Source organism: Trypanosoma brucei, chromosome 7, assembly GCF_000002445.2.
Source record: "Trypanosoma brucei brucei TREU927 chromosome 7, complete sequence".
Classification (NCBI taxonomy): domain Eukaryota; phylum Euglenozoa; class Kinetoplastea; order Trypanosomatida; family Trypanosomatidae; genus Trypanosoma; species Trypanosoma brucei.
In genome coordinates, this window is record NC_007280.1 from 1,142,923 (window position 1) to 1,167,706 (window position 24,784).

The 24,784-nt window shown below is 49.6% G+C and overlaps 9 protein-coding genes across 9 annotated transcripts, besides 4 other annotated features; all 9 read right to left on the reverse strand.

Moving 5' to 3' along the window:
- Nucleotides 1-21,200: part of a sequence feature (sequence corresponds to BAC RPCI93-5F10) that runs on past the window's edge.
- Tb927.7.4310 (hypothetical protein, conserved) lies at nt 357-1,898 on the reverse strand (the record flags this gene model as incomplete). Its single annotated transcript, XM_840961.1, has 1 exon — nt 357-1,898. One exon carries the CDS (start codon nt 1,896-1,898, stop codon nt 357-359), a length of 1,542 nt encoding a protein of 513 aa, XP_846054.1.
- On the reverse strand, nt 2,652-3,485 carry Tb927.7.4320 (hypothetical protein, conserved; the record flags this gene model as incomplete). Its single annotated transcript, XM_840962.1, has 1 exon — nt 2,652-3,485. The coding sequence occupies one exon, from the start codon at nt 3,483-3,485 to the stop codon at nt 2,652-2,654; it is 834 nt and encodes a 277-aa protein (XP_846055.1).
- On the reverse strand, nt 3,938-6,742 carry Tb927.7.4330 (hypothetical protein, conserved; the record flags this gene model as incomplete). Its single annotated transcript, XM_840963.1, has 1 exon — nt 3,938-6,742. The coding sequence occupies one exon, from the start codon at nt 6,740-6,742 to the stop codon at nt 3,938-3,940; it is 2,805 nt and encodes a 934-aa protein (XP_846056.1).
- Tb927.7.4340 (hypothetical protein, conserved) lies at nt 7,376-9,943 on the reverse strand (the record flags this gene model as incomplete). Its single annotated transcript, XM_840964.1, has 1 exon — nt 7,376-9,943. One exon carries the CDS (start codon nt 9,941-9,943, stop codon nt 7,376-7,378), a length of 2,568 nt encoding a protein of 855 aa, XP_846057.1.
- Nucleotides 9,588-9,635: a microsatellite.
- Nucleotides 10,285-10,764, reverse strand: Tb927.7.4350 (hypothetical protein, conserved; the record flags this gene model as incomplete). The annotated part of the gene is made up of 1 exon (XM_840965.1): nt 10,285-10,764. One exon carries the CDS (start codon nt 10,762-10,764, stop codon nt 10,285-10,287), a length of 480 nt encoding a protein of 159 aa, XP_846058.1.
- On the reverse strand, nt 11,429-12,421 carry Tb927.7.4360 (hypothetical protein, conserved; the record flags this gene model as incomplete). The annotated part of the gene is made up of 1 exon (XM_840966.1): nt 11,429-12,421. The coding sequence occupies one exon, from the start codon at nt 12,419-12,421 to the stop codon at nt 11,429-11,431; it is 993 nt and encodes a 330-aa protein (XP_846059.1).
- Nucleotides 13,073-17,239, reverse strand: Tb927.7.4370 (hypothetical protein, conserved; the record flags this gene model as incomplete). The annotated part of the gene is made up of 1 exon (XM_840967.1): nt 13,073-17,239. The coding sequence occupies one exon, from the start codon at nt 17,237-17,239 to the stop codon at nt 13,073-13,075; it is 4,167 nt and encodes a 1,388-aa protein (XP_846060.1).
- Nucleotides 18,248-18,272: a microsatellite.
- Nucleotides 18,836-20,728, reverse strand: Tb927.7.4380 (hypothetical protein, conserved; the record flags this gene model as incomplete). The annotated part of the gene is made up of 1 exon (XM_840968.1): nt 18,836-20,728. One exon carries the CDS (start codon nt 20,726-20,728, stop codon nt 18,836-18,838), a length of 1,893 nt encoding a protein of 630 aa, XP_846061.1.
- Nucleotides 21,201-24,784: part of a sequence feature (sequence corresponds to BAC RPCI93-26A24) that runs on past the window's edge.
- Nucleotides 21,309-23,336, reverse strand: Tb927.7.4390 (threonine synthase, putative; the record flags this gene model as incomplete). The annotated part of the gene is made up of 1 exon (XM_840969.1): nt 21,309-23,336. The coding sequence occupies one exon, from the start codon at nt 23,334-23,336 to the stop codon at nt 21,309-21,311; it is 2,028 nt and encodes a 675-aa protein (XP_846062.1).

Here is a 24,784-nt window from a genome sequence, read left to right on the forward strand (position 1 = left end):
GCTCTGTTGCACATGTGAGTATGCAAGCGCGTTCATGGGAAATACCCAAATAGACACAACAAAAAGAAAATACGTGAAGGTAATAGAGGTTTATGTATGTGTGTGGTTGAGGGTGCCCTTCAAGCGTACCTGAAGGTTGGAAGCGTGTGAGAAAGGAATGCTACCGTCGATGCGGCAAACGCTCCACAGAAGGTTCCCCCCCCCCCATTGCAGTATTAAAGGCTTACGTTTCGTTGTGTCGTCCCCGCGTTCCCCCGTAGAATTTTCTTTGGCTGACTTTGGCGCAGTGCCTCTACATTGCAGACAACCGAACTGACAGAGTGGCTTTCGTATTTGCTATTTTCTCGTTGTCACACTTAACAGTGAGAAAAGTCAACAATATCGGTTATTTCATGTGCAGCCCAGTTTGAAATACGCTGCTTTACCTTCGCCGCATCCTGCCGCTTGTAAAAAATAGGTTTTTGAAACTCCTTTACAAGGAAGTTCCTATCTTGCATGAATTCATGAACAGCCGCAAGACCCACCATAGCACCAGACCATGGGGTGGACCCCACCGCGTCATCACTGCCTAAGCGAACAAGCATGCGAGGAATGTTCAAACGGCGCAAGTCTAAGCCATCACGTGAGTGCATAAATCGCTCCGTTGGGTTATGCACCACAGAATTGAGAGCTCGGAACACCGTTCTCGCTTCCACATCACTTAGACCGTAACCGCGGACTCGCGGTATGTTGTTACAACGACCAACAGCCCATATATTTGGTCGACAATAGAGTTGCATTAGAGTACTTACGCGGTAGTGTCCATCCGGCATTTCATGCTCCGAGAGGATGTTGGTACAACCTTTTCCGGAAACGATGGGACGCGGAACATCGCCAATAGTCGAAAAAACGTAATCATAACCTTCTTCCTCACCTGTTGATTCCACGGTATTGCTCGTCAGCTGCGGCTGCCGAGTCCCAAAATAGGCCTGATTGACGATCGATTGCCGTGGTCGTGGTGCGAAGTGCATCTTTTCGTACCGCACAGTAAATGTCGACGGTTCATCCGGTGATGTTCCCCAAGTCAACCACCCCGTTAGTGGCTTCAGCAGGCTTGACAACATTGATGTGCTCGTTTCGTTCACGCGCCTTCCCAACGCATCATAACCAGTAACATCAGTGACGCGGGAACAGAGGTTAACAGTAATGTTATCACACTTCTCCACGGTTTCCAACGCATACCTTTGGCTTGTCGTTGGAAGCGCAGGGAGGAGCTCAGGTTTGGAGTGGTACAGGTGGACTTTCAAGTCCTTCCTGTTGCGAGCGAGGTCGACTGCCAGTGACACCCCAACGGGCCCGCCGCCAAGAACGGCAACTTTTTTACATGTGCCAATGAATTCATTAAAGTTCTTCAGCTCCTGTACGCGTCCGCTCACTGTTCGCTGCTTCGTTGCAAAGGGGTATGGCTTGCGTTCTCCCACAGTGATGAATAACAGATCATAGGGGACAGTGCGGCCATCTCGTAGTGTAACTGTGTTTTCATCCACGCCATGTACTGTACCCGTCAAGACGTTCGCCTGCTTCAAGTAATAACGGTGGAGAACGAGCAGGCGCCGGCACGCCTCTTCATTTAACTCACTCCAAGGGTTCGCTATGATAGGGATAATATCATTTGTAAGTTCAAAGTAATTTTTTTCATCGATAAATGTGACGTTAAACATACTGTCAAGCATGTATGCCAACTTCGACCCGGTGTACCCGCCGCCAACAACAACGCATCTTACGGGGGTAACATCTTTGCTTGGGTCCATAACAACGTCCAATGTTGGTGGTGAAATGGCGAGCGACGAGGACGAAGTGCTGCGGTATGCCGACACTGCACCGGCTAACATGCTACTTGTGAATAACTTCCAGAGCATTCGGCTATAAGTGAATGCAATGGAAGCTTACACGAGAGCTCGCGTACGTAATTATGTGAAGAAATACAGTTGAAGATGTGATGCACAAGTAATTGGTACAGGTTATATCAGTAGCTTTGTTTAGCCTTACCCACTCAATACCTGGGTTGGCGATCCTTCGTATGCTTCCTTTGCGTATCAGTGCGGAAGCTTAGTCTGCGGTGCCCGTGTCCAATTGGCGAAAAAAAAAAAATACGACACGAAAACGAGCGTAAAGTCACTATGATCCTTCAATGCGCCGGATGTAGTCAAGTTGAAAGAGCGAAAGATGAAACAGGCGCTGGTTGTTGATACACAAAAAGTATGGACACTCATGAGGACATGCAAAGCACAATACAAGTACATATAGATGTGTGTTTTTTATACGCAACTGAACAGAATAGTGGAAAGGTGAATTATCCCCCTTCCCCTGTTGGCCAATTTCGTGATCTATCGTGCGCACCCCACTGAAACGAAATGCACAAATCCTTCATACACAAACACGGATGCACCCCGTGCTGCTCTGCAAAAAAGAAAAGTGGACACACCGTATGATAGTGCTAGTTCGTGTCTCAACGACAAAGCAGGAGCAATCACTGCATGTATGTTGCCCGCACGCCACTTCGGCATTTCGTAACGCACAACGCCGAGAGGAGGGACGCCACACTGCTTCCTCGGTGGATATTACCAAAATCAACGGAATATCTCACATACGCCCACGCGAGCGTTATGTTCTCACTTCACCGTCAGGAACTGTATGAGTTTCAAAACATCTTGCGCTGTATGCCATACCGTACTCTCCACCAACCGTGTGCGCCGTACCTCCCTGTGCAGCGCCTCCAGATTTACTTCCAACTCTACATCGTGTGATAAGTACGGCGCGCTGATGAGTGGTAATTGCAATTGTTGTCCTAATGGTCGTGCGATGCGGGAGTGATCAGTGAACGAACGCACCACTGCCAAATCTACAGTGAGCAATGCCCCTACTCGCACGGACTTGCGCTGTCGGAGGCGCGACACTTTTGGTGTAAAGAGCTGCCACGTCGACAGGTCCCACGTCTTGACAGGAATGCGCGTTTCACGCGATACACACACACGAAAATCGGCGGCCCACGCGGGACAACGCACATCGTGGACGAAAAGGCGCTCCTTTTCGCTCCCCGAGAGCAGCTGACCTTCACTGCATGAGGCATTCATCGCGTATTCAAGTCTCTGTGTTCCTGCCGTATGTACAAAAAGGGTTGCGGTAGAGCGTGAGGGTACACACGCGGCGGGGGCTGTTTTCTTCAGTTTCTCATGGAGTGCGTGAAACGTTGCCTGTGAAACTCCACTAAAAAAGTGGAAGGGTGCTGCCGACGCTGCTGTGTCCAGTACCGCAGGTGTTTGCGTATTGGTGGCGAAGGGATGAGTGAAGTTGTGACGAGAAGCTGAGTACGTGCCTAAGCGGCACTCAAACTCGACAAGGACATCGGAAGTTGCGTTTTTGCGGTAGATCTCCAACCCCCGAATGAGTGCATCCGCCAACAGCTGCACGAGAGGGTCACGATATGGTGGAATACGTTGCAGCATGTGACCGCAGTGAATGCAACTCCACTGTTCCCCCTTTGCACGTTCCTGCTAACGAAACAGAAGGATAAAAACGAGACAAGGGTACAAGCAAAACGACAATACAACGTGGATTCGCTCAAGGCGAAGACAGGGTACGGGAGCATCCGAGTGCCTCAAAATCTCTGAGTTTGTATATCCCACACACAAAAGAAAAATAACGGTGGACGGAGTGTAGGCGAAGGCCACAGCAAATTAAAAAAATGCAGACTGCCAACTGGAACAGCACATTCACTACGCAAAATATCTCCTCAAAACGCCGCATCATCTGCTGTTAAAGCACACCCTTCTTGCCCCTTTTTAATGTCTTTTCCTGCTTCATTCACTCGTTCCACACCCTCACGAGGCAAGGCACCCAATGGCGCATTTGAAATGAGCAAATGCGAACGTTTCCCACTTGTTACATTCCTTCCCAATCATACACTACTACCACCAGAACTCAAGTCAGTGACAGAAATATTGGCAACTTTCACGTCGGCACTGACCTGTGCGACTCCCGTTTCCACATGCATAGGCGCAACACCGCTTCCCAAGCTCAATGGAGGAGAAGTTGTTGGGACGGGCACTGGAAGTGATGCAGCAAAGGGAGGTACCATCACCTTTGGTCCCGGTTGGTGTTGCTGCACAGGTACCGGAATTGCTCGTATCACACTATTGGACGTCTCCAACCCTGCATTAGGGTGAGTACCGGGAGGCGAGACCGCAACGCCGGTAGTGGAAGCCAGTCCCGGCGGGCTCTCCATTGGAGCCGTGGGCACAACGTTAGATTCTTTTGGGATTGCAAAATTAGTGCCTCCAGAGGGGGCATAACCGCGCCCTGTTGCACCGTTCCGGCCGCTATCAGTGATGCTGTCGTTCCTTAACCATTCCGGCGTACACGACGACGCGGCCGTCGACGGTTTAGAGGACGAAACCAAGTGTTGAACCACTTGACAGTCCACGCCTGGAGCCGCAGTAGAGGGTTTAGGCCTTACCGATAGACTATCATCCAATAAAGAACTCTTCCCAGAGTTCTGTACCTGTCCCGGCGGTTTTAGCGTCGAGAAAAGCTGTGGAAGGGATCCCATGCTGGCCATTGAGGAGGCGCAGTTTGATACGATACATTTTGAAGGGCGGGCTGCGCTAGTGATTGGCATTACATCCACGGGTGCAACAACTCCGGCAGTGAGGTGAGAAGTGTTGTGAACCACCTCAGTGACTGTGTGTGGCTGCGGTTGCTGAGATAGGGAAGGAGGTGCTACCGAAGTGTGAGGCGCCGGTACAGTTTGGGGTTCTCCTTTCGTCACCTCTTGCTGTTGTTGCACCGGTGGCGCTGTCGCTGCCTGTGGTGCTGAAGGGAGCAGTTGCGGTTGCGGTTGCGGTTGCGGTTGCAGGGGCTGCGGCACCGCCGGTCGTGCACCAGGAAATGGCAACTGCTGTGGTACCGCCGACGGTGCATATATTTGGTTTGGTTCGACTAATGGATGCTGCTGCTGTATCGACGCTGGTGCCAGGGGCTGTTGAGTCGACGGTACATGCTGCGGGTTTGGTGCTTGCTGCGTTGCCAGATGAGTTGAAGTCTGCTGCGCGGTTTGTATTTTCGGTGATTCTATTGGTGGTGCTGTGATTGTCGTCAACCCCGTTATTGGCTGTTGTTGGTCTAACGACGTACGCTGAGTTGCCGTTGGGAATGCATGTGTTTGGTAGTGTGGGTCCGAAGGGTGCTGTTGCACCATTTGCGCCGTGGCGGGGGGCACCTGCTGAGGTGCTAATGGTATCGTTGCAGAAGCCGTAGGATGTAGCGCAACAGGCTGCTGCAGAGGTAACTGCTGTGTTGCCGTTGGCAGCGTGCGCGTTTCGCGCTGCAGGTCTAATGGGTGCTGTTGCTGTATCAGAGGTTGTTGGGTCATTGCTACACACTGCGGGTTTAACTCTTGCACAGCTCTGAGTGGCTGTGTTTGCAACGGAGGCACTGATGTATTTGTGTCAGGTCCCACTTTCGCAGTGTTCGCAGAACCTACGTTAGCAGCCCTCGATAAGAGGGCAGATATTGCAGGTTTCTCGGCGTTACCCTGCTGCATTTCGTTCACAGTAAGCCACGACGGGGAAGCCGATGGTCCCGCAGCATTCCCACTCACTGATGTCGCAGGGAGTGCCGATTCAGACTGCTTTCCTTCCTTCAAACTTTTCACAACCTTCTGCAACTCTTCCACCTGTTTGACAAGTGCGCTGTTACTTGCTTCCTGTTGTCGTGTATTGTTGTACTGCTGCAGTGCTGCGACGTCGGGGACAACGGGAACAGCAAATAAAGATTGCTGTGAATTCCGATGCGGAAGAGCTGCAACGCCTGCAGCCTGCACTGTCGGCAACCCCGGAAGAGTTGGCTCAGACTTCGTTTGCTCCAACTTCTGCTGTTGTGGCGATATTGGCTGTCCAGCCTGGACATTGGCTTTCCCACCTTCTGCTGAGGGCGGTACTGGAGAGGCCGGCTTCTGCCCAATCAGTGCCGCCTGCATCATCATCATCATACCTTCACGCTGCAGACGATCGTTTCTATCTCTTTCCTTCTCGAGGAGTTGCTCTATCGAACTCAGTTTATCCTGCAATTGGTGCATTTTAAGGTCATAATCGGTCTTCCACTGCTCTGGTTGTCGTGGTGGCTCCAGCGCGGTTTGTGGTTGTTGCTGTGGTTGAACCTGTACTAACGGCGATTCTACTGCAGGCTTCATCATATGACGCTTTCGTATGTGTGATTGTAATGACTCGCACTTTCCATACATTTCGCCGCACTGTGGACATATATATGTTGAGCCCGCCGTCGCGTTTCTTCCTGCCCTATTATATTCGTATGCCAACAACGTGCGGCGTTGTGCCTTCACCTCTTTCCTCAAAACGCTGTTTTCCTGATTCAACCGGTCGCATTCCTGTTTCAGTGAATCAACGCCTTGCTGAGACTCTTGCATGCGCTCGTTAAGTTTTACGTTTATCTTTGCGAGACACTCTTGCGAGCAGACCAAATACTGAATAACCAGTTGACAAAGTGTGTAAAGATGGATAAAGTGGTCGGGGGTAAACATCGCCGCCTCATCACGTGTTAGGCGAGCGAACGCGATGTTTTCCACCACCCGCTGTAGAGTATCCACGTTGGTGTCTTTTATGAGACGCTGAATGTCAATACTTACCAGCACACCCCAATCCAGGCGTTCACTTCCTTGTACAAACTGAAAGTCGAGTGCCGTCATTCCTTTCTATTATGCTGTTGCTTCTATGGTTGTAAAAGTAAGCTCAAATATTATTGTTATTCCCCGCTCCCTCCCTGCTTCACACTTCCACAACAACTTATGGGTGTCTCGCTTCGACCCAAATCCGTGTGACTCACCCAGTTGGTGTTTAACAGCTTACTACCTTGTTTTCCTTTACCTGGTAATGATGCGCCACTTCGATAGGAAAGATATGAATGACGACTGTGAAAAATTATCAAAACAGGAGTAATCTCCAATAACAAAAATAGAAACACTGTAATAATGAGTTTACGCGACAGTGAAGCAGTTGAGGCCCTACGGCTGCGGGCTTCCAGTGTGCCTACCGCCAGGTCCTCAAAAATACCTTCTGGACTACCCTACGCCGAAGTCAGCCGCCATCCAAATCCTTTTGTTCGAGTCCCTTCCCGCAGAACAAAAAATAACAAAGTACAAAAAACTCAGCTACTCAAGGCCTGCACTTTCATTCCTTGTCGCAGAGGGGTATTAAGTGTACGTTACACGCGTGTTAATTGTGAGTGCATGACTGCAACTACAGCTGCGGCCCCAGGAATTACTTTGTTTTCCTCACCCCTCCCCTCCCACATTTGCGCCACTCCTTGCACATCATCACTACTAGTTTGTTACGAAGGAATACGCCTCCGCCTCGCGTTCCACCAGCTGTCGTGCACGCGCCGTTCCCACTAGCCTGTTCAGTTCATGAGAGTCGTATCTGCAAAAGAGAGTGAGCGAGAAGGCGTTTGGCGACGTGGCCACAAGGCGCCCAACAAGCGAGACGTAGAAGCTAGAGAATACAGGTGGGCTATAGAACACGATGATTTCCGCATGTTTCACGAAATACCTCCTGAAAAAGTAGAAACGCTCCGTGACTAGCAGAAGTGGTCGCTCCAAATCGGTGAACTGCCCCAGTGACTTGCGCTGTTGCCGAAGAGAGGTGTACTCGCATATGGCTGCGAAGCTGTCGCGATGCTCGCGTATCATATAGTTTCGGATGCGAACGTAGTCAAAGTAGGAGGGAACGAATATGATCGTACGCACATCACGAGAAACAGGCGGTAATATCTTGGTTGGAAGCACCTCGCGCGTGAAAAAGTCAAAGCGCGCGTCATCGCAGGATTCCACAGAACTTCCTGGATCGAAGCGAAGAAAGTGCTGTCTCACGGGCACCATAATTTGCTGGAGCACACCTGTTTCCTCCCTCCGATGCAGCGACACGCGACCAGAGTTGTTCACAAACGTGCGAAAAGTGGAAAGAAGGACGGCATTTGTCACATTGCTTGAAATAATAGTCTGCCGATGGCGTCCGCTCTGTCCAGCAAGCGCCCAGGCATAAACACGACGCAAGTCAGATAATCCGTATGTTGTGTCGCGTGGGCGTTTATTCAGCAAACCGAGCACCTCCATCACATGCTGCCAGTTCTGCATCAACAAAACATGAGCTTCATCGATAAGGCAAACTTCAATAGAGGAAAGTGACACGGAGGCGTCGCCATTCCGTTCGAGACGCCGCCGCAACCCCAACGGGGAACAGATAATCATATCACTGTTCAACGGGTGAGTGTATACTCGCACACGACTTGGTTCAATTCGCAAACCCACACAAAAAGAATCATCAATATTGCCGGCAAACTGTCGTTGGTAGTCACGGGGGCGGCGTGAGAAAGTTGGATCCATTGCCTCCGCAAGCTCAGTGAAGTCTTCGTCAAATGTAGCGAGCCTCGGACAGTCCTCAGGGATAGCACGAAGCAACTCTATCAGCGTGGTCACATATTCGTGAGCAATGTTGCGCATTGGGAGCATAATGAGCAATCGCGTTTTTCCAAAACCACGGTCTCGCAGTTCATACTCCCCATCCTCACCGTCACTATCATCCAGATTCTTGCTCGACACCGCGCTGCTGCCTTTAACCTTCTTCTTGGAGTTCTTTCTTTTCTGACGCTTCTTTTCATGTAGAAAGGCTTCGTGTAAGACCATAACCGCACGTGCCTTGTACCAATGGTTGAGAGCGTGAAGCAGAAACACTTCTCGACGTGCCTCAGCGTTCTCAGCCGATCGACAACAGTCCATGACATCGGGGTAGCCCTGCAGAAGGTCCAACAGCCCCCGCTGTTCCGCCGTCATAGGTCCGCGAGACTTCGCCGCACGGTAATCCAACCATTTGTTCCAAAGTGTTTCGTGCATGTACGGCGGCCTCTTATCGAGTTTTTGTGGTGCTGAGGCAGTTCCTTGCCATCCAACGCGAAAGGGTTCATGTATGAGGTGCTCCATAGCATGCGCCGAAGCTGATACCGCAATCTGTCCGTATTCTGTATGATATTTTTGTTTTAACAGCTTCATCGGTGATCTGTCAATGCTTCCATGCTTATCGATATGATACTTTGTGAACCACGGATCATCCTCGCGTACGACGCGTTGCAGTGCCTCAAGCTTCGCTGTACCCAAGTGAAACTGCGGTAGAAGTTGGACCTTCTCCTCCTCAAATTTCTGTTGATCTCCGTCTCCTTCCTCGTCATCCTCGTATGCGTCCTCCTTTCCGCTATCCTCTCCTTCTTCGTCCTCCTCAGACTCTTCCATTGACATTACATCCTCTGCGTCATCCTCTTCTAGTGAGCCATCCTCCGTCCCAACCTCTTGTCCATCGCTCTCAATTGCGTAACTGTTTTCCTCCTCAAGTTCCTCAAGTTCTTCTTCCTCGTCTTCCTCTTCATCCTGTGGAAGGAATGTCCTCCAGTCGTCATCCCCACCATCCGACGGTACTGTGCCGTTCACGGCGGTTGTATCCACGTTACTCAAATCATTGTCACGCTGATTTTCAACACCTTTACGCTTACTGTTGTTACCGTTATTATTGTCATTACCATTGTGACTATTATTACGACCGCGTTTCACTGCCCGGCCTCCATCGGCTATTCCCAGCACGCGACGCAGTGCCAAAAGGGACTTTTCCTCCTTACGTGCCTCCAGTTCCGAGTCAGTGGAAGCCGCCTCACTCTCACTGCTGCTGCTGCTGCTGATCGCAGCGAGTTCCTCAGCTTCACGCTTGGCCGCGTAGTAATCGACTAGTTCATTATGCTTTAAACGTCGTTCTTCTTTGGAAGCACCCTTTGTACCTCGACGACGGTGAGTGGCAAGGCGCTTCTGCTTGTTCTTAAGCCTCTTAAAAAAGCCGCCCGGCTTTCCCATGCGTTATCACTTATTACGAGGAAACAGGTATCTCCCGGAAGCGGTCCTTTTTCCTTGGGTCCCACTCTTTTCTCCTCTTTATTCCTCACACGCGTGAGCCGATGCGCTGCTCAGTCGCTGTGTCAACAACCGAGGAGGGAGAATAACGGATTAGTAAAACAAGAAAATAGGAAAAAAAAGGGACGGGTTAATCTTATATTTCAATCAAAGAAAAATCCCAACAACAATACTGCAAATCGCCATTTGTCGCGAGAGTGAAGGCTTATCGCCTGAATCATGCCCCTCGTGGTCCCACACCCTTTTCAACCTAGCAAAAACGACTTACCTTCATTCCGCGTACCCTAAGTTACTGGAACTGTAGCGGCTGCCGTTATCGCTTCCTCCTGAGCCTGAATGACCTTTACACAGGCATTAACCACACCCCTAAAGTGCTGCTGGCACTCCCTCAGTGCCTCTGATGGGGCAACTGCAAACCATTTGGCAGGATCTTCTCCTGCGCTGTCTCCGCAGTTAACTAGCTTCCACACTGCACAGTCGACATTGTCGTCGCTAATTGCGGCAGCGCCCACACCGGCATCACCGCCGTTGCCACCGTCTTTCATCTCACGAACAATGCAATATTGAGGCTTTACGGCACCAGCTGCTGTTGGAACAGCTTCCCACGCCAAAAGTAATCCGGTGCGGTCCATTTGTCTTTGGGCGTTGCTAAACGAGAAGTGCGCATGCTGGAGCATGCGGTGTAGGATGGTGCGAGAATCTTCCAACAACTGCAATTTGCTCATAGCCTTTTCGAATTTGCTGTCAGAGAGACTCGGGTTCATTGTAGTCTTGTTAACTCCTCATGCATTAACTGGAAGAAAATACTCCGTTATGCCCTCTAGTTGACAACGACGAAAGGAAATGAGAGAAAGGAGTATGGGAAAGCTGCGTCTTTTACCTTCCTGCAATCAGGTGCATTACAATCTTTAAAACATTTAACACAATGACGTACCACATTTCCCCAATGGAATGCTCGCGGCAAATCCCCCCATTATGCATAAAATTCGTTTCACCCATCACCTTCCCAACTATCACAACCAGCGGTTGGCAGCCAGAAAAGTTGTTTTCTTCCCCTTATTCCCGTTCGCTCCCTTCAACCCTGCACATCATCAAGGTTGTTTCCCTTACTTGCGACACATATTTGTCAACATGGACCAATTTCCCCTCACTGCCACGATTTTTAGACACCCATTGGACCCTCTGTCACCTTATGTGCCGACAATAGTTGCGAGATGTGCGCCCCCTTTCGAATCCTTAGGCGGCACGCACAATTCATTGAAGGCTGCTTCCACTGTTGGATATCACGAAAATAAATACAGTGGTAACGGTTAAAGAAACTAGCGCTCGCGTTGAATAGAATGACAGTGACAACAACAATAACGAGAAATATAGTTTTAATTAATAGTAAACATAAAACTTGGGGACACGATAAAGAACGAACGATAACTAGGTTGCCAGTCGGTGTTGCTCGTGGCGCTCGTCCATTACTACGTAGGTTTCCTTCTTATTGCCCACTCTTACCATTTCCAGTGGTTCCTCCAGACTGCTATCACCCTCCCCCGACCCCGCGTGTCGTTGCTGCGCCGCACAACTCAAAAAATTAAGTGCATCCAAGGGGTTACCAACATCCTGCAGTTGAAAAAAAACACGCAATGTGCCAGTTCGACCGATGGCTTTCAGTACCTCCTCTTTGGAAATCACTATAGTCCGTGTCCCGCCTTCTGCGCTCATGGGCAGCTCAGCAATACATCCACCTTTCTCATCCAATAACTTCAAACTGTGCGGTGGTACGATGCCGTTACGACCTAGTGCAAACAAAACAAACTCCTTTACGTCGTCAACATTGTACACACCGACAACATCCGTGGTGCCTGTCTCTCGCTTGGCCTCCAGCCTAATAAAAATAAGGTTGCGACTCAGCACAAATCCTCCTGAAGTAAATGGGTTGAGGACTTGTTGGAAGAAACGCGGAATGCTCCACGTGACATTCAGCGTACCGATACCAGCCGAGGGCAACTTCTGATGCTCCAGTGTAATCACATCATCATCAAAGTGGAGGTGCAAAATTATCGTGCCATCGCTGCAGACAAAATCTAACATGTCATTTTGATGGCAGGTGTTCCAGTGCCCACATCGTTCGGCAGTAGGAGGAATGGTGTGGGCAGTGTGTTGTCTCATGTAGGCACCATCGCTGTTGACAAAATAGTATGAGTACTTTGGGATCGCTACACTTTTGTAATGCATGTATACACCAATATTACCCTTTTCTGTAATTGCTATGTGGAGGTGAAACTTCACCTGAGTGAAACAAGTGACGTTTGCACTGTCCAATGTGGTCCCGGGTCCATATTTACAAAAGTCTTTGATAGTCCAAATAAAGTGCCGACCTGACTTGTCAGCGGCCCGCATAACACCATAACGCTTTTTAAAGAAACCCATCTATTCAGTTCCGTCCGTAGCCTTGTTGCGGTTCCTCCAATTTCCCCCTTAAACCGATTTTACCTCCGCTTCGTTGTTTCCTTCTTTGCTTGTAACTGGTAGCCACCTGTTTTCTTGTGCACTTACGTCAATATATATATATATATGTATGTTTATTATGTCGAATATATGTAACGTAATGTCGCGAGTACAAGTTATCTGCAAACACCGCTTTTCGTCGCCACCTCCTTTTGCTTAACCTTTTGCTTCACACGCCTCTCACAAATACAACGAAATGAAGGGGAAGTCAAAAATAGAAACGTTTTTCGTGTGCTTAAATAGACGCATGGAGAACCACGGGATCTTACAGCCGTTGTAGGCACTCTACAAAATTGTAGTGTGCGTATAACACTTGGTATACGGTGTCAACATCTAACGTTTTTCACAATCTATCCTACTGTTTATTTTCATCTACCTGTCCTTCTAACAACCCTGTCCATATTACGAGGAAGCACCAGGACGAGATGCTCCGCCCACGGACAGAGACATGAATGCCAACAGTACCATGGTGAAGTTCTACGGGTTCCATTAAGTAACACAACCCTCGCAACACCCACTATCACAAACGCATGCACACGTGGACTAAAAAGTCAGCAGGCCACCATGCACTTTCTAGTAACCTGCCAAGTCCCAGATGCTCGCGGCACGTTCGACTTCACTACAAACACCATCAGCACACTTTCGTACGCGTGGCGCACCTCTCATTGGGCTTAGTGAGGGAAATAGGTAATTGTCGACGTACATTTTCTGGTAGCGCCACTCCGCCGACTCCAGGAATGAAACAGTCACTTTGCTGTAAAAAGGTTGAAGGTGCTGTGCACCCCTCAATGATTGGGCTCTCTGTTTCCGAAGATGAAGTTTGTAGATTTCTGCATAACCGATCGGTGCCGCGGTGTTACCCTGCTGACGTGCTTTTTGACAAACCTGCAGACTCCCACAGGGATTGGAACGGCTCAACGTAACAAATCTCGCTTCCCCTGATGCGGAGGCAGCGCCGTGCGTCGCCGTTCCTGCACACTCTGTACCTCGAACCTTTTTCCTGCGCTTGACATTGTAGCCCGTGAAATCGCTATCATTGGCAATAGAACCCTGAACAGCCGACTTGCGCATAAGCAGAGGGGCCCACGGCCGGTCACGAAGATGCGGGGGAGTGCTGCACCGTCCATCCGTAATGTTGATTGACCAAACAACAGCTTTCTCATGCTGTTTTGGGTGTTCAGCTTCATCAAAAGTCACCAGGGAGCCAGTGCTCTGTTCGTTCGCCTGATATTCCGCAGGTACCGGGTCTTCCAGTGGCTCAGTGACATCTTTCACCATTGATAAAGCGGGTTCATTCCGATGTGGCCGCTTGCACAACAGTGAAGCGTCAGTGTACGGTTCAGTAGCGCGTGCCTCATCCTTAAACAGAGCGGTGTTATTCGCTTCAATTTCACAATGACCACCTCCGGACCCCGCAACATCACCCGCATATTCTTCAAAACACAAGGATAGACTGGGTGGCCATTGCACCAGTGATCGATAACAGTTCAGCTCGTCCCACCGCATTTCATTCCTCGCGTAATACTCAGCTCGTTCATTGTGCCACCGATTTCGTGCTTCTCTTTGAACAAGTTTGAATAAAGAAATGTAGCACTGTTCCTCAACACAAGAGACCATATCACTGTAAGAAGAAACAACTTGGTTCGATTGGTCTTCGGTCCACACATAACCCTTGGTTGGTTCAGCAGTCGGATACGTCGCCTCGACAGCGGGTAATTCATGCTGGTCAGCTACGTCTGCAACACGGAGTGGGGTGGTGACGCGGTGTTCGAGAGCAGCAGAGTAACGAATCGCTTCAGCGCCCGTGGTAGTGGAAATTGATATATCACAACCACTCCTGTCACTCACGCCAAACAGTGATTTGCCAGCACCTTCAAGCGGCTCCCTGGTAGTGCTCAGTTCATGGAGCACGGTCGTCAAAACCGTATTCGCACGTTGCTCAGAATCAAGAACAATCTTATCATCTGAGCTTGCACAAATACCAGCCACATCAACGCTAAGCATGCTTCCACTCCTCAGCGTGTTCGAGCGCATGACGCGCCGTAACAAGTTTGTAACACCCTCATCTTCTTGGCTTTCGATGGTGCCTCTTATTGCACATTCCTCACGTTGCAATTCACTAAGCAACTGTTGACACTGGAGGTAGCGTCTTTGTTCCTGTAATCGATATGCACTACGCTCAGCAGCAGAAGCAGCGGATTCACCTGCCCATCGTAACAAGTTTGTAACACCCTCATCTTCTTGACTTTCGATGGTGCCTCTTATTGCGCATTCCTCACGTTGCAATTCACTAAGCAACTGTTGACACTGGAGGTAGCGTCTTTGTTCCTGTAATCGATATGCACTACGCTCAGCAGCAGAAGCAGCGGATTCACCTGCCCATCGTAACAAGTTTGTAACACCCTCATCTTCTTGGCTTTCGATGGTGCCTCTTATTGCACATTCCTCACGTTGCAATTCACTAAGCAACTGTTGACACTGGAGGTAGCGTCTTTGTTCCTGTAACCGATATGCACTACGCTCAGCAGCAGAATCAGCGGATTCACCTGCCCATCGTAACAAGTTTGTAACACCCTCATCTTCTTGGCTTTCGATGGTGCCTCTTATTGCGCATTCCTCACGTTGCAATTCACTAAGCAACTGTTGACACTGGAGGTAGCGTCTTTGTTCCTGTAATCGATATGCACTACGCTCAGCAGCAGAAGCAGCGGATTCACCTGCCCATCGTAACAAGTTTGTAACACCCTCATCTTCTTGGCTTTCGATGGTGCCTCTTATTGCACATTCCTCACGTTGCAATTCACTAAGCAACTGTTGACACTGGAGGTAGCGTCTTTGTTCCTGTAATCGATATGCACTACGCTCAGCAGCAGAATCAGCGGATTCACCTGCCCATCGTAACAAGTTTGTAACACCCTCATCTTCTTGGCTTTCGATGGTGCCTCTTATTGCACATTCCTCACGTTGCAATTCACTAAGCAACTGTTGACACTGGAGGTAGCGTCTTTGTTCCTGTAATCGATATGCACTACGCTCAGCAGCAGAATCAGCGGATTCACCTGCCCATCGTAACAAGTTTGTAACACCCTCATCTTCTTGGCTTTCGATGGTGCCTCTTATTGCACATTCCTCACGTTGCAATTCACTAAGCAACTGTTGACACTGGAGGTAGCGTCTTCGTTCCTGTAATCGATATGCACTACGCTCAGCAGCAGAATCAGCGGATTCACCTGCCCATCGTAACAAGTTTGTAACACCCTCATCTTCTTGGCTTTCGATGGTGCCTCTTATTGCACATTCCTCACGTTGCAATTCACTAAGCAACTGTTGACACTGGAGGTAGCGTCTTCGTTCCTGTAATCGATATGCACTACGCTCAGCAGCAGAATCAGCGGATTCACCTGCCCATCGTAACAAGTTTGTAACACCCTCATCTTCTTGGCTTTCGATGGTGCCTCTTATTGCACATTCCTCACGTTGCAATTCACTAAGCAACTGTTGACACTGGAGGTAGCGTCTTCGTTCCTGTAATCGATATGCACTACGCTCAGCAGCAGAATCAGCGGATTCACCTGCCCATCGTAACAAGTTTGTAACACCCTCATCTTCTTGACTTTCGATGGTACGCCCGACCACAGCATCCCTGTGTTGAGTTTCGGTCAGCAACTCGTAGCAACGGTTGCCCAGCGGTGGAGTGCGGGCGCCAACGTTTTGTTTGTTGGGGATGTGTTTCGAATAGTTTGGCAGTGAGGAGCGGTCTTCTTGCGGTTCTCGACGCAATATGGAATGATGACTCCAACTACCACCTCGATCACTCCTTTCAGCATGAATTAAATCGTGCGTGGACGAGGCGGAGGCGCTGTTTAGTTTGTCGTTTCGTAATGCAGAAGGTCGTGCATATCCTGATGTGTTTTCTGTGGAAAAGTGAGGAAAACGGTGATCCAAGTTTGTGACACTAAGGAGATCAGCGGCTGTTACCGAACTGTGGCCTTCCTCCAGTTCTGCCATATACAGCAACCCGAAAGCCTTCTCGTAGTGCGACGCCAAGAGCCCGTAAGCTGCCCTGCGCCACTGCAACGTGCGTGTTGCAAACTCCCCGGCAGGATCGTACTCAAAGGAAGAGAAGGACGCGCTCGATGCCTTGCTCAGTAAAGAATCGAATGACGACTCTCCGGAGTGTAACAATGCGGATGTAGTGTTCATTAATGGTGGTGAGTCTCCTAGCACTGTGGTGGCACCGAGAAATAAAGCAGATGTAACGTTGGTTTCTGAGAAGCCAGTTGACTGCTTGCGCCTCTGTCTTGAAAGATACTCATCGCTCTTCCCCCGCAACCCCATATTAGGTTGCTTCGTGTCTTTTCCGACGATAGCTGATTCAGCCCTTTTGGGTAAATGCTTCGCGTGAGTCTGGGTGAGCCCCTCGATGTTTTTGCAAAGAGGAGTCCACTTGGTCTCACTTTTGATATCGTCCGTTCTACTTTTAAATTCGGGCTTCAATCCCATCTCTATATTTTTTACAGTATGATGATGTTTCTTCGGACTTACACAACTTTTTGGCTGCGATTGCGCCGTTGTGCCACTCCGCAACGAACTGTGGTACCCCTTAAGAGCAGAGCCATGGCTGGGGAGGCGAACCAAACCTGTGTGGGCCACCGAGTTCTGACGCATACGTTTAAGGTAATATTCAATACGAGCAATGTGGCGATCCACCGACGCTATGGATGAAGCAACACCCTCCATCTGACAGGTGGTCGCTTCCTCCTCCTGTAATAATGAGCTAATACAGAGCAACGTGAATTGGTATCAAGTGTCTTTGGATATATATTTTGCGGAGTCGCAGTGCGGTGCGAAGTTGTTAGTTCTTTAACCGACCGAGTCTCCGCAGTTGAAAAATTGTATGTATGCGTGTATGTGTGTCTATGTCTATGCGCTGGTAAGAAAAGGAACAGTGCCTGAGGAAGCAAAGATAACAATGTAGTCTTCGTTCCCTTTTGTACACAATTTCACAAGGCGGAACATCGGACCAAACGGCAATGATGATAGAAGTAATTTTGGAAAGCAATCGGTTTTAACAAAAACAACAGAGTAACTTTCCATCAAACACATTATGTGACTAGTTATATGCTGATCTTTGTGTAGCCCGTCGGTGCACAGATAGGTTTTCTCCTGTAAGAATGAAGAAAATGTACGAAAGAAAGCACATAAACACCAAAGAGATATTTTTAGTCATTTTTGTCGGCAATTGTGTTGCCCGGAACAGCAACCCCCACGTTTGGGCAATCGATCCTCCTTGAAAAGCGGGGTTTTCTAATAATATACAACTTCACATAGCTTTCCTTGTCCCCTGCCGACGACTGCACCACACCACACCCCCCCCCCTCCCACTGATAAGGAGGAGAAAAAGAAGAGAGGGAATATATTAAATTGAGGACCGCGACTACAAAACTTATTCAGGAAATTTTGGAGGTGATATGAATAATGGAGTTCATGACATTTCACCCTGGTCTGCAGCCTACATAGCCTCCCCACATTTTGCACGCGTACAAACACTATTGCATGCTAGCTTGGGCCCATCACTGGCATCAATGCCGTAAGTAATGCGCATTAGCTCACATTTGCGGCATCTACACACAAAAAGAAAAACAGCAGGGAGATGAAGAGGAAGGAGACATACGCAAACACACCATTCAGCGTGGTGACAAGATACATTCAGGTCAGTGCTACACGGGCGAAGTGATGGCACAGGGCGTGTGTGTGTGTGTGTGTGTGAGTGGGGGAAGGCACAACATGTATACGAGTAAGAACACCGACAGAACAACAAATGGGGTATGAGGCGAAACCATCCTCATATCCCCCTCCCACTGGCACTCAACTAAAAAGAAAAAAAACTCTTTTTAGTAGACAACTTCCCCTTATTCACGCACCACACGAAGGGAAATTGTCCCACCGCGTCAAAGCACTGAAAGCCATGTGACAGGTCTGCCGAATATCCCTTGTTACTGAACACGCATCCTTACTACACAAACCACAAATATCTCGAAAAGTTGGAGAAAGCAAACATACCAACGATATCGACAAACTCACAATGGAAAACAGATCGCATGTCTCAGAACAGTAAACTACAAGACAGTAGCCCGACTACCTCCAGTAAAGTGCAAAATGGATGGCCGCAATCGTACAGCTTGGCCCCTCAAGTACACACAAAAGACAGTGTATACTTGAAAGCCAAACAGAGATACTGTGAGGCACAACACCTCAACTCTCGCCCGTGCTTAAACAACCCAACACCCTCGCACACTTTCCTCCGCCATATTACCGACACAAACCCACTCCGTCTCAGTTAAGTTCATTTTCAACCCGTTTAAGGGTTAAAATAACTTCCTCAATAGTGTCTTGCTGCAAAGGCATCTTATCCAGCTTGTTCATCATCGCCTCCAGTTCTCCAAGCCTCTCCACTGATATTGAGGGAGGCGCTCGCCTCGTAAAAGTATCGGAGTCATCACTGCTGCTCGTTGAAGATGAGGAATAATAAGATGACGATGTCGACGAACTGGTCGGCAATGGACTCAACATCTCCGTAGAGGAGTACTCTTCTAATCTCCTCTTACTTCGTTTGGAATCTTTGCCATTATCCCTGCCGCCCAGCCGACCAGACTTCACTTTCGATATACGACTACCCCGATCCGCTTTCTCGCGCTTCACCTTTGGTGGCTTCTGCCTTCGTTCATGATCACTCTTTTCCTTTTTTCTCCTGAGATCAGCTTGCCCCACCCGTCTTCGGCTCTCCTTTTCTTTCTTAAGTGACTTGCGCCCGTGTTTTGCGCGCAGAACCTGGGACGATTTGGACGAGATCGATATTGCTGCCCCTTCCTTTTGACGGCTACTCACGCGATCAGGTTTCTCCCATACGTCATCTTCATCCAGTATCCCGCCCCCTTCGCCTTCACTACCACCGGACGGACGTGTTTCAGTTTTTGTGGAGGTGGAGGACACCAGCGAAAGCCGTAGCCGGGGGCGCGGTGGTTTGCCACTGGGGTCCGCATGTGCGGGCACGGGGGCGTCTTTCCCATTCTCCGTTGATTGTACCGGTGGTTTCCTGCGCAGTACTAACCTACGTCCGCCGTTATTTACCTGATGGCTAACAGTGTCGTCCGTGCGACTGCCGTTCGCGTCACATACAAGCTTCTCATCTGCGCTTTGCACGGCCCCGTCACATGCTGCTTGGTATCGAGAAGGAAATAATGCAGCCAACTCATCAGCAGGAAGCGGCTCCATCGATATACCGTCGCCATTTGCGTCCATCATGCGGCGAAGCACCCCTGTCCCCGTCCCCGTGCGTGGCCCACATCCCACAGTGTCCTGTCCACACAATGTCGAGAAGAGTTCCTGATCCGCTTCTAACTGCTGTTTTTCATACGTCTCTGCATCTCTTACAGCACGATAGCCGATCTTCACAAGCTTGCGACACTGTGCAGCGAGGATGCTATCAGACCCATTGTAGTGTTCACAGTTACAGCTCATCAGGGTTAGGAGTGCCTTAAGATCGGCGTAGTCCGCCACAGTAGCATCCCAAACGCTACAATAGAGTGTCGAAAGGGACACGGGACGCCTTACCCGCTGGTAATAGTTTGGGGCCTCCAGCTCCGTCACCGGCAGCAAAAAATCTGAACCTCCCGTACAACTAAACCGCCACAGTTCATCCACGGCACGGGTCAGACAACACCGCCGGCGCCATGCCCGGCGTTGAGCTTTCATGCCTTCAACTTCACCTAATTTAATCAACTCAGCCTCGCGCTCCGCTTCTACCTCAGAGGAGAGAAGCAAAACCTCCTCCATCAGCCGCTGCACACGTATGGATTCATAGTACGCTGTGACGGCACCGTCCCGGCGCGTGTCCCCAATTGGCACTCCGTTGGAGAAATTTTCCGAAAGGAAACCATTATTTTCGACTCCACCATTAGCTATGGAACGGCGGTCTTTCCTCCGTCGTGTGGGTATAACAAAGTGTCTACCTCCGGTTGAAGTGGATGGCACAGTAATCTCCGCCCACTTCCTATCCCGCCACTTACACATCAGGGTCGACAGAGTCTCAGAAAACTCTTGGGGGTTCTGCACTGTTGAAAGGTGCTGGGCAAACGCCGTGCAAAAGGTATTACTGATGTCAACAGATACAAGGTGCTGCCACGGTGAACAGGAGGGCGCGCGACGTGCGGAGGTGCCCCCCGACATTGTGGAGGGACAACGAAGAGACCTTTATAGAGCAAAATAAACGGTTAAACAAACACAAAGAGCGGGAAAGAAGGCACATAACCTAGTAAAGGCAAGGAAGAAAAACCATTTCAAAAACGTTTTGGTTAATTGACTAACCTCTGAAAAAATGTTCACGTACGGTCCATTAATAAGAAAGTTACCTTACCTAACCAACTCTCCCCCATGGCAACGAAGCACACACACGACTCCATGGGGGCACTAGGTTTCAATAAATCACGATAAGAAACTAACAACCTCTCGAACAAAATAAAAAATAAAATACGAAACCGCTCACACAACCCAGTAAAGTAAGTAAGGAAAGATCATCCCACAAACGTTTTGTTAAAATGATGCCGCCGTTTTCGTCTTGGTTAATTGACTAACCGCTGAAAAAAATGTTCGTGTCCAGCTCGCTAATAAGGGAGTCACGTCATCTAACCAACTCCCCCATGAAGTTGTATGTGCTTCACCTCCATGGGGGAAGTTGGTGTCAACAAATCACAATACGATAAGAAACTAACAACTTCTCAAACGCAGAATTTCAAACTCTGATATTGTATCAGCAAGAGCCCTCACTGGTGCAAACGACAAAACCAGTTACCTCCTTCCTCAGAAGAGACACATCCCGTGTTGCTACACGCGGTTTGAGAGAGCCGGATCGTGCTTCCACAGTAGCGAGTACCGCGCGCAGGCTCGGATGCACTGCTTCACCAGGGCATAGTGCGAGCACCTTCTCATAGAGATACTTGCAACTCTCTGCTGGGTCAGTTACAGACTCAACACCTTCAGCTCCAACCGCGTCCTCACCGAGAATAGCATGAAGCACCGCCGCAGGAAACTTTGCCCAGTGCGCAGTGCTGGCGATCACGAGGGGTCGTCGGGTCTCTGGATGCTCCCGTCGGTACTCCGTAGCCGCATGGAGGGCGACAGCGGTGTGCGGGTCCAACAGTTTACCGGTCGCGTCAAATATTTTCTTTATAGCCGCAGCGCAATTGGACTCATTACATTTGCTTGACCAAAACGTTTCCTGCATTCTCTGCAGAACCTTGCCGCAAACCTCAAACCTCTTTTCAAACTCAAGTCGTCCCATCTGCTCGGAAACATACTTCGAATCACCGTCAGAGAGTATAAAGAGAAACCGCTCCACATTTGACGCCTTCAATATATCAATTGAAGGAGAAGCGGTAGGTACCAAATGACGGTGGCTGATATCGTAGCAGCCAGTACTTACAAACTCGTAGAGAACGTCGTTGGTGTTGCTGGCGACGATGAGTTTGCCGACGGGGAGTCCCATGAGCTTCGCCACGTACGCGGCGAGAATGTTGCCGAAGTTTCCACTCGGCACGACAAAGTCCACCTTGTCGCCAAATGCAAGGGCCCCTGTAACCTTGTCCCCATTCTGCTGTATACACTTTCGGTATGCCCAGAAATAATATACAACCTGAGGAATCAGTCGGCCCCAGTTGATGCTGTTGGCGGAGGAGAGGCGCACGCCAGCGTCATTAACCAATTCCCTCTCCAGCTTTTCGTCGGCAAACAACTTCTTTACGCTTTGCTGACAAAAATCAAAGTCTGATTCAACACCAATGACGCGAACAGTGGTACCGTTGTCATACGAAATCATATGCATCTTCTGCACTGGAGACACGCCTCGGAGGGGGTAAAACACCATAACACGACAAGGACTCTTCGCGTTAACAAATCCGCTGATAGCTGCGACCCCAGTGTCCCCCGAAGTGGCTGTTAGAATCATGTATTGCAGAGGTTTGCCGGCGGCTGTGCTGGAACTCACAACCTCTCCACCTCCACACCCATTGTTGTCACCGCCCTTCTGGTTCGCGACAGCCGCCACCGCCGTGTCAAAGTAGCGCGGAAACAACTGCAGTGCGAAGTCTTTGAATGCCCCTGTCGGCCCGTGATACAACTCAAGCAGATACATGTTATGCCAATCCGAGTGGTTCTCCGGCACATCCGCCACCGACGTGGCACGCGGATGTATGGGTGTAAGAGGGCACACATCCTTCAACCCGTTCCACCGTGAGGGATCGTATGCCTCCAAGATGTGCTTGGAAAGGATGTGCGGTTTCAAGCTCATGTCTGTCAGCCGCTCCAACAGGGACCGTGCCGCCTCCACGTAACTGAGGTTGGGGGCAGTGCAGAGGTACTTGAGCTGTGAAGCCGTTACCTGTGGAATCTTGCGCAGAGTGAAGAGCCCCCCGTCGGACGCCAGACCGTCACGAATGACACTGAGAAACGATACAGAAGGCTCGACAGCCCCCCGAGTCGACGAGAACTGCCGGTGGCTGACCAACGACGTCACCTCCGTGATGACCTCTTCCACCGTGCTATCCTCACCCCACACAAATCGGCAGTCGTATATTTCCTCTTCTTCTCCAGGAGACTGTCGCTTCATGTACAACCCGGCAGCCGTTTGGTCGATACAGAGACGAAATACGTCGGAGGGTTCCCCCTTTTCACCATCACGAGGGTATGTGAACAACTGTGGACCCGTTACACTTAGCAGACCATCAACCACGCGCTCCTTCACCTCCACTGAGGCTGTGCCACATACGCGTAAGGTGAGCATTGTCTTTTTTATGTATTGTCTTGGAGCTTTGGTAACTACAATGTAATGGGTGAGAAAGGAGAGTCAGCAAAGGTGGCGGCCAAGTCGGGAATGCCCCCGACATCTTGAGAACTCGGCTACGTGCCGTGTAATGGAAGTCCATGAAAAGAAAATATATGCTACCGTTAATACTGTAAAAACATCGTGTGTGGAAAGCCGTTGCTGGATGCCCCGTTGCAGCCGCGCCATAGAAGCGAAGGCATTAATTGGAGAGGGGAGGAGGGGGAAAGACATCACATTGCGCTGTCTCCGTTGCGAGTAACCAGGGAGGGAGAGCGCATCAAGCCAATGAAGGTCAAACCTTTCAATCTAGCGACAACAGAAGACCTGAAGATTGAGCCGTCCTGTTGTGCCTCGCAGGAAAAACACAGCCGTACATAAACACAAGCATTTATCTACTCGCCTTTCCCTCCTCCCCACTTCCATCTGCACAACAGCTCGGAAGACTCTCACGTCACACCACCTTCCACACACACGCACAAAAACACACCACCCCCTAAAGCATCCCGCAATCACGGGGACGGAACAATAAACCCCACCAACCCGCCGCGGTTTAGTGAACTAACGGCTACCAACGTTCAGAAACAGATACAAGGTAATGAAGAAGCCGGTAGTCACCATGTTTATGTGCATCTTTCACACTTGTTGATGAGTACTGCACAAAGCACCACTGGGAGTTTTCCTCTAATCGCATGAATCAACGAATAAGTAGACGCGGGGCGTTTGTATGTGAGAAACCAATGAAAACACAGACGTAAGTAATATATAAATATATAGAAGGGTACACACACAGGACAACAGGTGAGGGAACTGGGGCATCGAGGTAAACAAGAGTGCGACGAAACGTGAAGTGAAACGGAAAAAGTAACGCGGTACCTTCCTTTTCACACTATTCGCTGATCCTCCTGTAACTGACATTTGCTAACGCCTCGATAAGCCTCCACTGGCCTCGTCTCCTAAAGTCAAAAAAAAAAGGAGGAAGGGAATCGCAGCAACTGCTGGAGCCAGTACACCACGTGATCACCCGATCAATTTCTCTAGCAATCGAAACGGATGAAAAGGAATCCCCTGAAACGTAAATTAGACGAAACACAAACGAACCCGCTGAAGCGATGGGGGGATTAAAGACTCAACACAGCGGCTACCAAAGTGTTGGAATCAAAAGTAATTTTTTTTAAAAAAAAGGACAACGAATGAAAAACTAAAAGAAGGGAAGCACACGAAAAAAAGAAGAGGCATCACCAAAACGCCCCCACTCCGAAAAAGTCACAAGGTGCACGCAAACAATCACACTTCCTGAATAAGCATCCTTTTAAGGGGAGGAGAAAAGGAAAAAACAAAAAAAACAACACTGGTAATAAAGAGGGGAAAAGTCGCATGAAAGCAAATCCCCTTGTCGGAAGAGGGCG